General features: G+C 40.7%; 1 protein-coding gene across 6 annotated transcripts in view; it reads right to left on the bottom strand.

Annotated features, from left to right (window-relative positions):
• Positions 1-14,237, bottom strand: part of PIEZO2 (piezo type mechanosensitive ion channel component 2) — a 493,339-nt gene that overhangs the window by 241,782 nt on the left and 237,320 nt on the right. For all 6 annotated transcript variants that reach the window (XM_003734614.7, XM_054243960.2, XM_054243956.2 and 3 more), the window contains exon 4: positions 8,412-8,454. In XM_003734614.7, coding sequence (XP_003734662.3) covers positions 8,412-8,454 — 43 coding nt within the window. The remainder of the gene's footprint in view (positions 1-8,411; positions 8,455-14,237) is intronic.

Raw genomic sequence — 14,237 nt, 5'->3', positions numbered from 1 at the left:
GAGCTTGGGGGGCACTGATCTAAAGAAGCTTAAGGTCTTGGCTTCTGTAGCATGCTGGTACAACCAATACAAATGACATTTTTGAGATGATCAGGAAATGTAAGTATCAACTAGGCATTAAATGATGCTAAAGATTTATTTGTATTAGGTATGATGATGGCACTAAGATTCTGGAAGAAATGGCCCAGGTGTGTGCTGAGCTATGTAGGGATGAAATGACATAGTATCTGAGATCTTCTTTAAAATGTTTTCGCCAAAAAAAATTAAATAAAAGTAAGTGTGGCGAAGACTTATTGGAGCTGGGGAGTAGACAAGTGATCTTTTTTTTTGCTATTATCTCTATTTTTGTGTATGTTTAAGATGTTTGGAGAGGGGATTCAAGATGGCGTGCTAAGAACAACTCAGGATTGCAGCTCTCAGTGAACGCGCAGAGGATGAGTCAAAGCCGCCTTTCCAGATGGATCTTTGTTGCCCACAGAACGGGAAAATTCCCAGGTGTAGGAAAGACACAGGACACTAGCACAGCTGTTTTGGCTGATGCGGCCGCTTCAGCCGGTGCTGCAGCTCTGCGGCACTCCACAACACTCCGCACAAAACACACTGGTCCAGGTGCCCCGTTAAACCGGCAATCTGAAATTTGGGAGGGCAGATTAGCATATCCAAATGATTAAACGGGACTTGGAGAGTGAGCCAGACCAGGAGATTCCTGGGAAACAGCATTTGAGCCAGTGCAGTGGCTCGCTGCATGGGAAATCACACAGATCCCGGTGCCCTTACAGCAGGTGACTGAAACACCTGGGAGAGAGCCAACTGTTCAACTTAAAAAATAAAAAAAAAAGGTACTCTGAGGCAGAGAGCAAGGTGAGCAGGCTCGGTGGGTTTCACCCCCACAGGGACAAACAAAATGGTCATTCGAAATGCTCTGGGTGGAGAGCTTCACTGCGCACACAGCTAAACCCAGGATGGGGCAGCTCCGTGGGGGGGGGGCGTCCGCCATTACCGACGCAATCCGCCCCTATGGAGGTACACTCCCATTGCTGAAGCAGCCTGCCGTTGCTGAGGCAATGCGCCTTAACAGAGAGACTCTTCTGCAGGGCAGAGCCCGTGGGAGCAGGGCGGAGACTGCGGACGCAGGGCAGAGCCCACAGCAACAGGGCTGACCCCACGCCAGCAGGGCAGAGCCTCGGCAGGCAAATAGTGACTAGACTGCCTCCTAGCTGGGCAGGATAGTGCAACAGACACTCACAAAGAAAGCCCCAATTCCCCGAGACAGAGCATCTGAGGAAAAAAAGGGGTTTTATGAGTTCTGCTGCAGCAGACTTAAACACAGCAGCCTAACAGCCATGAATAAACAACGGAGCTCACAGCTCAGCACTTGAGCTCCTATGAGGTACAGACCATCTCCTCAAGCAGCTATCTGACCCCTGTATATCCAAAGAGTCACCTCAAAAAGGACTGATCAGACTGACATTTGGCGGGCATCATTCTGGGACAAAGATAGCAGAAGAAGAAACTGGTAGCATCTCTCACTGTTCTGCAGCTGCTACAGGTGTACCCCAGACAAGCAGGGCCTGGAGTGGACCTCAGTAGTTGTACAGCAGAGGGGCTAGACTGGTAGAAGGAAAACCAAGTAGCAGAAATACTTCATCACCAACAATCTGGGTGTCCACTCGGAGACCCAATCGAAAAGTCAGCAACTACTCAGACGACAGGTGGATAAATCCACAAAGATGGGAAGAAAACAGAGCAAAAAGGAGGAAAACACCTGAAACCAGAACACCTCACGTCCTACAGAGGACCAAAACTCCTCACCAGCAAGGGAACAAAGTTGGACGGAGAATGACTGTGACAAAATGATGGAATTAGACTTCAGAAAGTAGGTAATGAGAAACTTCTGTGAGGTAAAAGAACATGTTCTGAATCAATGCAAAGAAACTAAGAACCTTGAAAAAGATTCAAGGAAATGATAACAAGAATGGATAACTTAGAGAGGAATATTAATGAACTGAAGGAACTAAAAAAAACAACATGAGAACTTTGTGAAGCATGCACAAGTTTCAAGAGCTGAATAGACAAAGCAGAAGAAAGAATATCAGAAGTTGAAGATCAACTCAATGAAATAAAACGAGAAATCAAGATTAGAGAAAAAAACGAAATAAGGAATGAACAAAGTCTCCAAGAAATGTGGGACTACGTGAAGAGACCTAACCTACATTTGATAGGTGTACCAGAAGGTGACGAAGAGAACGAATTTAAGCTGGAAAATACTCTTCAGGATATTATCCAGAAAAACTTCCCCATCCTAGCAGGGCAGGCCAAAACTCAAAGCAGGAAATACAGAGAACACCACAAAGATACTCCACGAGAAGAGCAACCCCAAGGCACATAATTGTCAGATTCACCAGGGTTGAAATGAAGGAGAAAATACTAAGGGCAGCCAGAGAGAAGGGTCGGGTCACCCACAAAGGGAAGCCCATCAGACTCACAGCAGATCTCTCGGCAGAAACTCTACAGGCCAGAAGAGAGTGGGGGCCAATATTCAACATCCTTAAAGAAAAGAACTTTCAATCCGAATTACATATCCAGCCAAACTGAGCTTCAGAAGTGAAGGAAAACTAAAATCCTTTGTGAACAAGCAAGAACTCAGAGATTTTGTCACCACCAGGCCTGCTTTACAAGAGCTCCTGAAAAAGGCACTACACATAGAAAGGAACAACCAGTACCAGCCATTCCAAAAACACACTAAATGCTAAAGAGCATGAACAAAATGAAGACTCTACAGCAACTAACAGGAAAAACAGCCAGCTAGCATCAAAATGGCAGGATCAAATTCACACATAACAATATTAACCCTAAATGTAAATGGGCTAAATGCACCAATCAAAAGACACAGACTGGCAAATTGGATAAAAAACCAAAACCCATCAGTGTGCTGTATCCAGGAAACCCATCTCACATGCAAGGATGTACACAGGCTCAAAATAAAGGGATAGAGGAAGATTTACCAAGCAAATGAAGAGCAAAAAAAAGCAGGAGTTGCAATTCTCATCTCTGATAAAATAGACTTTAAAGCAACAAAGATCAAAAGAGACAAAGAAGGTCACTACATAATGGTAAAAGGATCGATACAACAAGAAGATCAAACGATCCTAAATATATATGTACCCAATACAGGAGCACCCAGATATATAAGGCAAGTTCTTAATGGCTTACAAAGAGACTTCGACTCTCACACAATAATAGTGGGAGACTTTAACACTCCACTGTCAATATTAGACAGATCAACCAGACAGAAAATTAACAAGGATATCCAGGGCTTGAACTCAGACCTGGAACAAGCAAATCTGATAGACATTTACAGAACTCTCCACCCCAAATCCACAGAATATACATTCTTCTCAGCACCACATCACACCTACTCAAAAATTGACCACATAATTGGAAGTAAAGCACTCCTCAGCAAATGCAAAACAACTGAAATCATAACAAACAGTCTCTCAGACCATAGTGCAATCAAGTCAGAACTCAGAATTCAGAAAATAACCCAGAACCGCACAGCATCATGAAAACTGAACAACAGGCTCTTGAATGTTGACTGGATAAACAATGAACTGAAGGCAGAAATAAAGAAGTTCTTCGAAACCAGGGAGAACGAAGACACAACATACCAGAATCTCTGGGACACATTTAAAGCAGTCTCTAGAGGAAAATATATAGCAATAAGTGCCCACATGAGAAGAGCGGAGAGATCCAAAATTGACACCCTATCACCAAAATTGAAAGAGCTAGAGGAGCAAGATCAAAAAAACTCAAAACCTAGCAGAAGACAAAAAATAAATAAGATCAGAGCAGAACTGAAGGAGGTAGAGACACGAAAAACCCTTCAAGAAATCAATAAATCCAAGAGCTGGTTTTTTGAAAAGATCAACAAAATAGACCACTAGCCAGACTGATAAAAAAGAAAAGAGAGAACAACCAAAGAGATGCAATAAAAAATGATAAAGGGGAAATCACCAAAGAGTCCAAAGAAATTTAAATCATGATTAGAGAATATTACAAACAACTCTATGCACATAAACTAGTAAACCTGGAAGAAATGGATAAATTCCTGGACATCTGTGTCCTCCCAAACCTAAGCCAGGAGGAAGCCGAAACTATGAATAGACCAATAACAAGATCTGAAGTTGAAGCAGCAATTAAGAGCCTACCACACAATAAATGCCCAGGTCCAGATGGGTTCACAGCCGAATTCTAACAGACACACAAAGAGGAGCTGGTACCATTTCTTCTGAAACTATTCCAAATAATCCAAAAAAAGGGAATCCTTCCCAAATCATTTTATGAGACCAAAATCATCCTGTTACCAAAACCCGGCAGAGAACCAACAAGAAAAGAAAACTTCAGGCCAATACCCGTGATGAACATAGATGCAAAAATTTTCAATAAAATACTGGCAAGCCGATTGCAGCAGCACATCAAAAAACTTATCTATCATGATCAAGTAGGATTCATCCCAGGGATGCAAGGCTGGTTGAACATACACAAGTCTATAAACATAATTCACCACATAAACAGAACCAAAAACAAAAACCACATGATTATCTCAATTGACGCAGAGAAGAGATTTGACAGAATTCAACAGCCCTTTATGCTAAAAACCCTCAATAAACTCAGTATCGATGGAACGTATCTCAAAGTAATAAAAGCTATTTACAACAAACCAACAGCCAACATCATACTGAATGGGCAAAAACTGGAAGCATTCCCTTTGAAATCCAGCATTAGACAAGGATGCCCTCTCTCACCACTCCTATTCAATATTGTACTGGAAGTTCTAGCCAGAGCAATCAGGCAAGAAAGAGAAATAAAGGGTATTCAAATAGGAAAAGTGGAAGCCAAATTGTCTCTATTTGCAGACGACATGATAGTATGCCTAGAAGACCCCATCGCCTCAGCCCAAAAACTCCTGAAACTGATAAGCAACTTCAGCAAAGTCTCAGGATATAAAATCAATGTGCAAAAATCACAAGCATTCCTATACACCAACAAGAGACTTAAAGAGAGCCAAATCAAGAACGAACTGCCATTCACAATTGCTACAAAAAGAATAAAATACCTAGGAATACAACTCACAAGGAACGTAAGGGACCTCGTCAAGGAAAACTACAAAACACTGCTCAATGAAATAAGAGAGGACACAAACAGATGGAGAAACATTCCATGTTCATGGTTAGGAAGAATTAATATCGTGAAAATGGCTATACTGCCGAAAGTATTTTACAGAATCAATGCTATCCCCATCAAGCTACCACTGACTTTCCTCACAGAACTGGAAAAAACTGCCATGAACTTCATATGTAACCAAAAGAGAGCCTGCATAGCCAAGTCAATTCTAAGCAAAAAGAACACAGTGGGGGGCATCACACTACCAGATATCAAACTATACTACAAGGTTACAGTAATCAAAACAGCATGGTACTGGTACCAAAACAGAGATATAGACCAATGGAACAGAACAGAGGCATCGGAGGCAACACAACATATCTATAACCATACAATCTTTGATAAACCTGACAAAAACAAGCAATGGGGAAAGGATTCCCTGTTTAATAAATGGTGTTGGGAAAACTGGCTAGCCATGTGCACAAAGCAGAAACTGAACCCCTTCCTGATACCTTACACTAAAATTAACTCCAGATGGATTAAAGACTTAAACATAAGACCTGGCACCATAAAAACCCTAGAAGAAAATCTTGGCAAAACCATTCAGGACATAGCAGTAGGCAAGGACTTCATAACCAAAACACCAAAAGCATTGGCAACAAAAGCCAAAATAGACAACTGGGACCTAAGCAAACTCCACAGCTTCTGCATGCAAAAGGAACAGTCACTAGAGTGAATTGACAACCAACAGAATGGGAAAAAATCTTTGCAGTTTACCCATCTGACAAAGGGCTGCTATCCAGAATTTAAAAGAACTCAAACAGATTTACAGGAAAAAAACAAACAAGCCCATTCAAAAATGGGCAAAGGATATGAACAGACACTTTACAAAAGAAGACATACATGAGGCCAACAAACATATGAAAAAATGCTCATCGTCACTGGTCATCAGAGAGATGCAAATCAAAACCACATTGAGATACCATCTCACTTCAGTTAGAATGGTGATCATTAAAAAATCTGGAGACAACAGATGCTGGAGAGGATGTGGAGAAAAAGGAACACTTTTACACTGTTGGTGGGAGTGTAAATTAGTTCAACCATTGTGGAAGACAGTGTAGCGATTCCTCAAGGCCTTAGAAATAGAAATTCCATTTGACCCAGGAATCCCATTACTGGGTATATATCCAAAGGACTATAAATTGTTCTACTATAAGGACACATGCACACGAATGTTCATTGCAGCACTGTTTACAATAGCAAAGACCTGGAACCAACCCAAATGCCCATCAATGATAGACTGGATTGGGAAAATGTGGCACATATACACTGTCGAATATTATGCAGCAATCAAAAATGATGAGTTCTTGTCATTTGTAGGAACATGGATGAATCTGCAGAACATAATTCTCAGCAAACTGACACAAGAACAGAAAATGAAATACCGTATATTCTCACTCATAGGCGGGTGATGAAAAATGAGAACACATGGACACAGGGAGGGGAGTACTAAACTCTGGGGTCTATTGGGGGGAATAGGGGAGGGCCAGCCCAGGGTGGGGAGCTGAGGAGGGATAGCCTGGGGAGAAATGCCAAATGTGGGTGAAGCGGAGGAAGGCAGCAAAACACACTGCCATGTGTGTACCTATGCAACTGTCTTGCATGTTCTGTACATGTACCCCAAAACCTAAAATGCAATTTAAATATAAATAAATAAATAAACAAAATAACAAAATAAAAATAATATGCATTTCACTCCAAATAATTCTGGATTTAGCAAACACAATAAAGCCTATCGTTGATTAAAAAAAAAAAGATGTTTGATAATATGAAAGAAGGATCAAGGGACAGATGCTTTGGAAAAAGATTTCGCATGGAACTGAAGCCATGAATGACTTTCCATTCTTTGTTTTAAGTTGGTCTGTGGGATCTGAGCATCCCAAATCAACTTCCTGCAATACCTTAATTATTATGAGCACTTACTGTGATAGCAAACAATGATGGTGCTGATGTGACTGGAAGTGTAGGTAGAGAAATAAATCATCTTTGAATCAATTAACAAATGGCAAAGAAAGTGCTATCACAGTGAGTCTGTGATGTGCTACTCACTATTGCTACAGGAGAAATAATGCATTTTCAAGTGTTTTATTATTTCCTTTATATGCTTTAAGTGCTCTGTCAGCTTGATCCATACAGAAAAAAAACACATTTTCAGTATGATAATAGGACTAGTCAAAACCTATGTGAGAGTAAAATAAAATTAAAATGACTTTTTTCTTTAATAGCTCTATCTACATTTAACGTTTTATGCTTTCTACCAGATGCTAAATGCCAGTGGTAGAAACCTGTCCAAAATGTTGCCATTCAATGCCAAGGGCAGGTAGTTTAAAAACTGCATTGACCGGCCATGTGCGATGGCTCATGCCTGTAATCCCAGCACTTTGGGAAGCGGAGGTGGGTGGATCACCTGAGGTCAGGAGTTGAAGACCAGTCTCAGCAACAGAGTGAAACCCCATCTCTACTAAAAATACAAAAATTAGCTGGGTATGGTGGTGGGCACCTGAGATCCCAGCTACTTGGGAGGCTGAGGCAAGACAATTGCTTGAATCCAGGAGGTGGAGGTTGCAGTGAGCCAAGATCATGCCACTGCACTCCAGCCTGGGTGACAGAGCAAGTCTCTGTCTAAAAAAAAAAAAAAAAGGAAAAAAGAAAAGAAACTGTATTGACCTACCAGCGCATTTTCTGATGTTATAATGAATCTATTTTTGTTTCTTTTGGGGAGATGCTGGTGTAGAGATGCTTTTAGCTAAGAACAACATCATCTTAGATTTTCACTTACGGCTAATAAAATCTAACAATTTCAATAGTTGGGAAGACATCAATACAAATATAAACTTTACTAAAACTGTAGAATTGATTATGATATATGAAGTGAAAAGCTAGGAGAGAGTCTACCATTTCCTGGGATTCTCTAATTACCAACTTACCTTGTTTACTGTTTTATAGTTCAAGAAGCATTTTCACGTTAATTGCTCCATTCCATCTTTATTTCTACTCTGTGTGCAGGCAAGGCTTTAAAGTAATGCTCTACAAAGAAACTGAGGCTTAGAGGGCAAAATGATGACTTAATCAAGGTCATACAGTTACCGAGAGGGTTGTGACAGGACTATTGATTTATAATCAATAAATTACTTAGAATAAATTGGGACAAGAGTAACTAAAATGGAGGCATGCTAACCATTGCTTACCTTTCAAAGCCAATCTGCCGAAATGTCTTTTCCCATGTTGAGCCTGTAATGGAAGGGAGAAACATAATTAGTGCACATCAAGGACTCATATAGTTTTGTCCAGCTTTTCCACACACATGCAAGATATATGGTTTTATGTTTAGGTAGGATGACTGGTTTTTCCTCAAATGCATTACTCCCCACCCCCAGTCTCAGATGGACTTTATAGAGTATAGATAATTTAGTAAAATTCAGCATATACAGAAGTTTAGTCCACATAAGATTTTTTGGTGTTGCTGTTATTTTTGGTTTTTTTGAGACAGAGTACTGCTTTGTCGCCCAGGCTGGAGCGCTATGGTGTGATCTCAGCTCACTGCAACCTCTGCCTCCCAGGTTCAAGCAATTCTCCTGCCTCATCCTCCCAAGTAGCTGGGATCACAGGTGTCTGCCACCACACTCGGCTAATTTTTTGTATTTTTGGTAGAGATAGGGTTTCACCATGTTGATCAGGCTGGCTTGAACTCCTGACCTTGTGATCCATCCACCATGGCTTCCCAAAGTGCTGGGATTACAGGCGTGAGCCACTGCGCCTGGCCACATAGGGTTTTAAGTGCATAAAACCTGCAATGTGGCCGGGCACAGTGGCTCACACTTGTAATCCCAGCATTCTGTGAGGCAAAGGCAGGCAGATCACCTGAGGTCAGGAGTTCAAGACCAGCCTGGCCAACATGGCAAAACCCCATCTCGACTAAAAACACTAAAATTAGCCAAGCATGGTGGTGTGTGCCTGTAATCCCAGCTCTTGGTAGGCTGGAGCAGGAGAATCACTTGAACCTGGGAGACAGAGGTTGCAGTGAGTCAAGACTGCACCACTGCACTCCACCTGGGTGACAAAAGCAAAACTCCATTTCGAAGAAACAAAACAGCAGCAACAACAAAATCTGCAGTGTGACAGAACTCTCCATGCCAACCCCTCTGGTAAAGTAGTAGGCCACTCCAAGCATTCTCTAAAAAACTAAGTGTGTCCTATTCAGAAGAATCTGAGTAGAAGTCTCTGTTAAGCAAAAACAGCTATACATTCTAAAACTCAACTTTCAATTTTCTGGAGCAATCCAGAAAGCCAGGTGACACTCTGAAGTTCTAACACATCACACACCATGCCTTTATCTTACCAGTGTTGAAGCACAGAATTCATATTTTCTCTCTTTTTTTAGCTAAACATGTTAAATCAGAAGAACACAAAAATGCTATTCCAACTGATATCAAGAACAGTATATCCAAATCCACAAGAGAGGGACAGCTGGGTATAAAAAAGGTGTTATACAAGTTTTCTATGTAACCATACTTCCCTAAATCATATGCATATAATAATTTTCTGAGTACTTGACATAAGGAAAAGTGCTAATTTTTAATAAATTATTTAAATATAAATTAATTAAATATAATTAAATATGGATTAATTAAATTTAAAAAGCATAACGAAAATTCTGCATTTACCAAAATTAAAGATTTGTGCTAATCCATCTTTTTTTTTTTACATTTTCCTGATGTTTAGTCAACAGTAAACATATTTTGATTTCACTAACTACAGCAGGTAACTACCCACCTAGCACTAAATTCATAAATTGTGTTGTGGACTAGTTGCTTGATAATCACAGCAAATAGTTACTGATAATTACTGCCTTTCTGTTAGAGTTACTTCTATAAACAAGAAATGATGGGTTCGGCACTGAGTCCCCAGCTAAAAGGCAGCTAAACAGCTACCTGACTTCTTCTCCTAAAGTAAAAATAAACTCATACCATGCTTAGTTTATTTTTTTGATAACTCTGCCTCAAAGGCTGTATCTTCAATGGCCACTCAGTGTCTCCTCAACATCAGACTTCCTCAAGAGGAGTAGGAGGCTCTAATGCCAATTCTCCATCCTTCTCTAAGGACTGAACTAGTCCCAAGATAGCATGATCACGGTGTTTTCCCAGGGGACCTGGGTTCAGACTAGTTGGTCATGATGGAGTGTTTTAAATAATTTTTATAAATAATTAAGCACTAAATTTCAGACATGGATAGGACACACACACACACACACACACACTTTAAGCAGATTCAGGCTTATATTCTGAGATGAGGTCACTCTTTTATGGCTGAATTCCAATATGATTTGCTGAGTAGAAGTTAAAAACAAAAACAAAAACAAAAAAAAGAACAGACTTTCAGCTAACTAGCGCAGGAATTTCTCTTGGCCCCTGGCCCAGGGGAGTGGGTCCCATGTGAATGTCTTCTGTCCTGTGAGTCACATGCAAAACAATAAAGAATCACTCTCTCAAGAATTCTTTTAAACATATTGTTATTTTTAATTCACACATAATAATTGCACATATTTATGGGAACATTGTGATATTTTGATACATGTGTATGATGTGTAATTCTCAGACAATTATCCTGCCCCCGAAATCCTAGCAATTAAGACACTGGCAGAGAATACATAACCTGTGGAAGCCACAATGTGCTCAAGGCCGCTGGCAGTTGCCTGCCTAGACTACCAGGTGGGAGAGATGAGAGTCTCCTACCAAACTGAGAACCAGATGGCCAAGAACAGGGCAAGTGTGGATGGTCCCCAGGGTGAGGGAAGGGCTGGGTAGTGAGGAGGTTGAGATGTTGCTAGTCTTGATTTCTCTTGTTTCATGGAAGAAACAAAGGACCTTTTACATTTTTCTGCATTTCCATTGTTTTCTCAGATCTTTTCAGTATTATTCCTATTTTTTAAATTTTTAATGGGTTCAATTTTTTTTCTTAATAGGTTCAATTTATTATTTAGGTAAATGTTTTAATGTAAATGATTTTGCTATACTACATTGTCAGGCTTTTTTAACCTTCCTATTTCTGAGAAATGTAAACTTATTCAAACAGGCAGAACAAGTCAAAAGATATTCATTGGTGCAAGACATTCAGTACTCCTGAGAATAAACATTAGGCCACTCAACCAGGCACAACAGCAGTGGCAAAACTACTTTCTATTCACCAGAAATCAATTTCATTAGTAATTTCAGCATGACATACCACAGGCTCATCATTTTTGTCACGGACACTTCCCTAACCATCTTAATATGCTAGGTATGAGACTAGATATATTAAAATATGGTTTCTGCCCTCAAACTCCACATACCCTAGAGGTTTGGGTTTTTATGTCTTTTGTGAACACTTAGTCACGATGAAACAAGAAACACACAATAAATGGAACAGACATATCCAGATCCTTTGGCACCAAGAATATTTCTGGCAGCCCATTATTCAGTTGCTGGGGAATTCTTTTAAAGCCATTAACCATGCTTTACATGGTAAGGTAATATTATTCACTTTGGCCAAAGCAGTCCAATGCAGGGAAAGAAGTAGAGAAAACAAAAGCAGCTGGCAGACTTCCTTAATTTAACACTTTTAAAATGAGATTTATAATATAGAGAAGTTTAAAACATGTTATATTTTTCAGGAAAACCAAAACAGCAACAATAATTAAAATAAAAGTATGTAGCATAGAGAATGGACGTCCAGTCATCTCACGGTATCCACGGGGAATTAATTCTAGGACCCCTTAAACCCCAAAATCTGCAGGTGCTCATGTCCCTGATATAAAATGGTGTAGAATCTGTATATAACCTTGCATCTCCTGTATACTTCAAATGATCTCTAAATTACTTATAATACCTAGTAATATATATAAATGCTATGTAAATAGTTGTTATATTGTACAGTTGTTTTTTTTTTTTTTTGAGACGGAGTTTCGCTCTTGTTACCCAGGCTGGAGTGCAATGGCGCCATCTCGGCTCACGGCAACCTCCGCCTCCTGGGTTCAGGCAAATTCTCCTGCCTCAGCCCCCTGAGTAGCTGGGATTACAGGCACGCGGCACCATGTCCAGCTAATTTTTTGTATTTTTAGTAGAGATGGGGTTTCACCATGTTGACCAGGATGGTCTCGATCTCTTGACCTCATGATCCACCCGCCTCGGCCTCCCAAAGTGCTGGGATTACAGGCGTGAGCCACTGCGACCGGCCGTATATTGTACTGTTTGTTTGTTTTTTTACCTCTGTATTGTTTTTATTGTTATATTTTTTTTCAAAAAGGTTTTTCAAATAATTTTTATCTGAGATCAGTTGAATTTATGAGTGCAGAACCTAGGATATGGAGGGCCAACTGTAATTTACAGAAGGGATTTTTTTCCTTTCAAATATTAGATGAAGTAGTTAGAAATAATGAATTATGATTCTTCACTTTCAAAACTGTCCTTTATAGATCCAATATCCAGTCAGCAGAGACAGTGAAGAAACCTTGAACTGGCTGAGCACAGTGGCTCACCCCTGTAATCCCAGCACTTTGGGAGGCCGAGGCGAGCAGATCATCTGAGGTCGGGGTTTGATCCCAGCCTAACCAACATGGAGAAACCCCCATCTCTGCTAAAAAAACAAAATTGGTCAGGTGAGATGGCACATGCCTGTAATCCTAGCTACTCAGGAGGCTGAGACAGGAAAATCGCTTGAACCGGGTTGGCAGAGGTTGCGGTGAGCAGAGATTGCATCACTGCACTCCAGCCTGGGCAACAAGATGAGACTCCGTCTCAAAAACAAATAAAACTAAAAATAAATAAAATAAAATAAAATAAAGAAACCTTAGACTACATGGTATTCAGCTCTAGAGCAAGTCCTATATCAACCATGTGAGTCCAGGGTGACAAACCAGCCTTTAAGCTCCTTCCAGGTAGGATGTTTCCACCTCAATAAATAAGCCAGCCGTCACTCCTTTACAAATGAACCAGCTCTGCCTGTCCATTCTCCTCTCACCCTCCCTCTTCCACCTTATCTACGTATCAACCTCTGTGGCTTCCATTTGCTCTCCTCTCTGATAACATTGCTACACCACGATCAGCTACATGGGGTCAAGATAGAACCTCTGCCAGTTTTTCCACCTATCTGGTAGGAAGCTCTCTCTCCTCAGCTGTCAGAAACCCAGGCTCACCATGACCAAGTTTGCCGCCACATGCAACAGCCTGTGTAAGAGGGAAGAACGGGTCACATGTGCAGAGGGAAGCAGGGATGGAGAGAGGAAGGTAACTCCTCATAGCATCCCCATCTGTCTCTGTGCCCTCATCAGGATGCCCTCACCTTCCCTCACTTCCCAGTTATAGGAAAGAAAAAATAAACTGTGTCACATATTCTCATTTTAAGTCAGGGCTCTGATACCTGTATCTCAAAGAGCACTCAATATGAACAATGAAAATAAGAACAATTCCTTGAACATCCAAATTTTAGGTACTAAAGAAAGTATGTTCAGCCATCTTTAATCCTATTTTATTTATTTTATTATTTATTTATTTATTTATTTATTTTTTGAGACGGAGTTTTGCTGTTGGTACCCAGACTGGAGTGCAATGGCACGATCTCACCTCACTGCAACCTCCGCCTCCTGGGTTCAAGCAATTCTCCTGCCTCAGCCTCCCAAGTAGCTGGGACTACAGGCGCACACCACCATGCCCAGCTAATTTTTTTATTTTTAGTAGAGACGGGGTTTCAACTTGTTGACCAGAATGGTCTCTATCTCTTCACCTGGTGATCCACCCACCCCGGCCTCCCAAAGTGCTAATCCTATTTTAAATCAAGAGTGGCGTTTCCCCCAAATTAACATAGCAACAGAACAGTTTACATTGACTAATCTCTTACCAAGTAGATGCTAACTTCCTATACATTAGCTAATTTAAGCTTCTGGAATACTCCATGAATTAGTACTATTATTACGTCCCCTTTCAGGTGAGGAAACCAAGGGTTAGAGATTAAGGACCCCAGGGCCAATGTTCTTATTTTCT

Source organism: Callithrix jacchus, chromosome 13 (assembly GCF_049354715.1).
Source record: "Callithrix jacchus isolate 240 chromosome 13, calJac240_pri, whole genome shotgun sequence".
NCBI lineage: Eukaryota > Metazoa > Chordata > Mammalia > Primates > Cebidae > Callithrix > Callithrix jacchus.
This window is presented reverse-complemented; position numbering and strand designations above follow the sequence as displayed.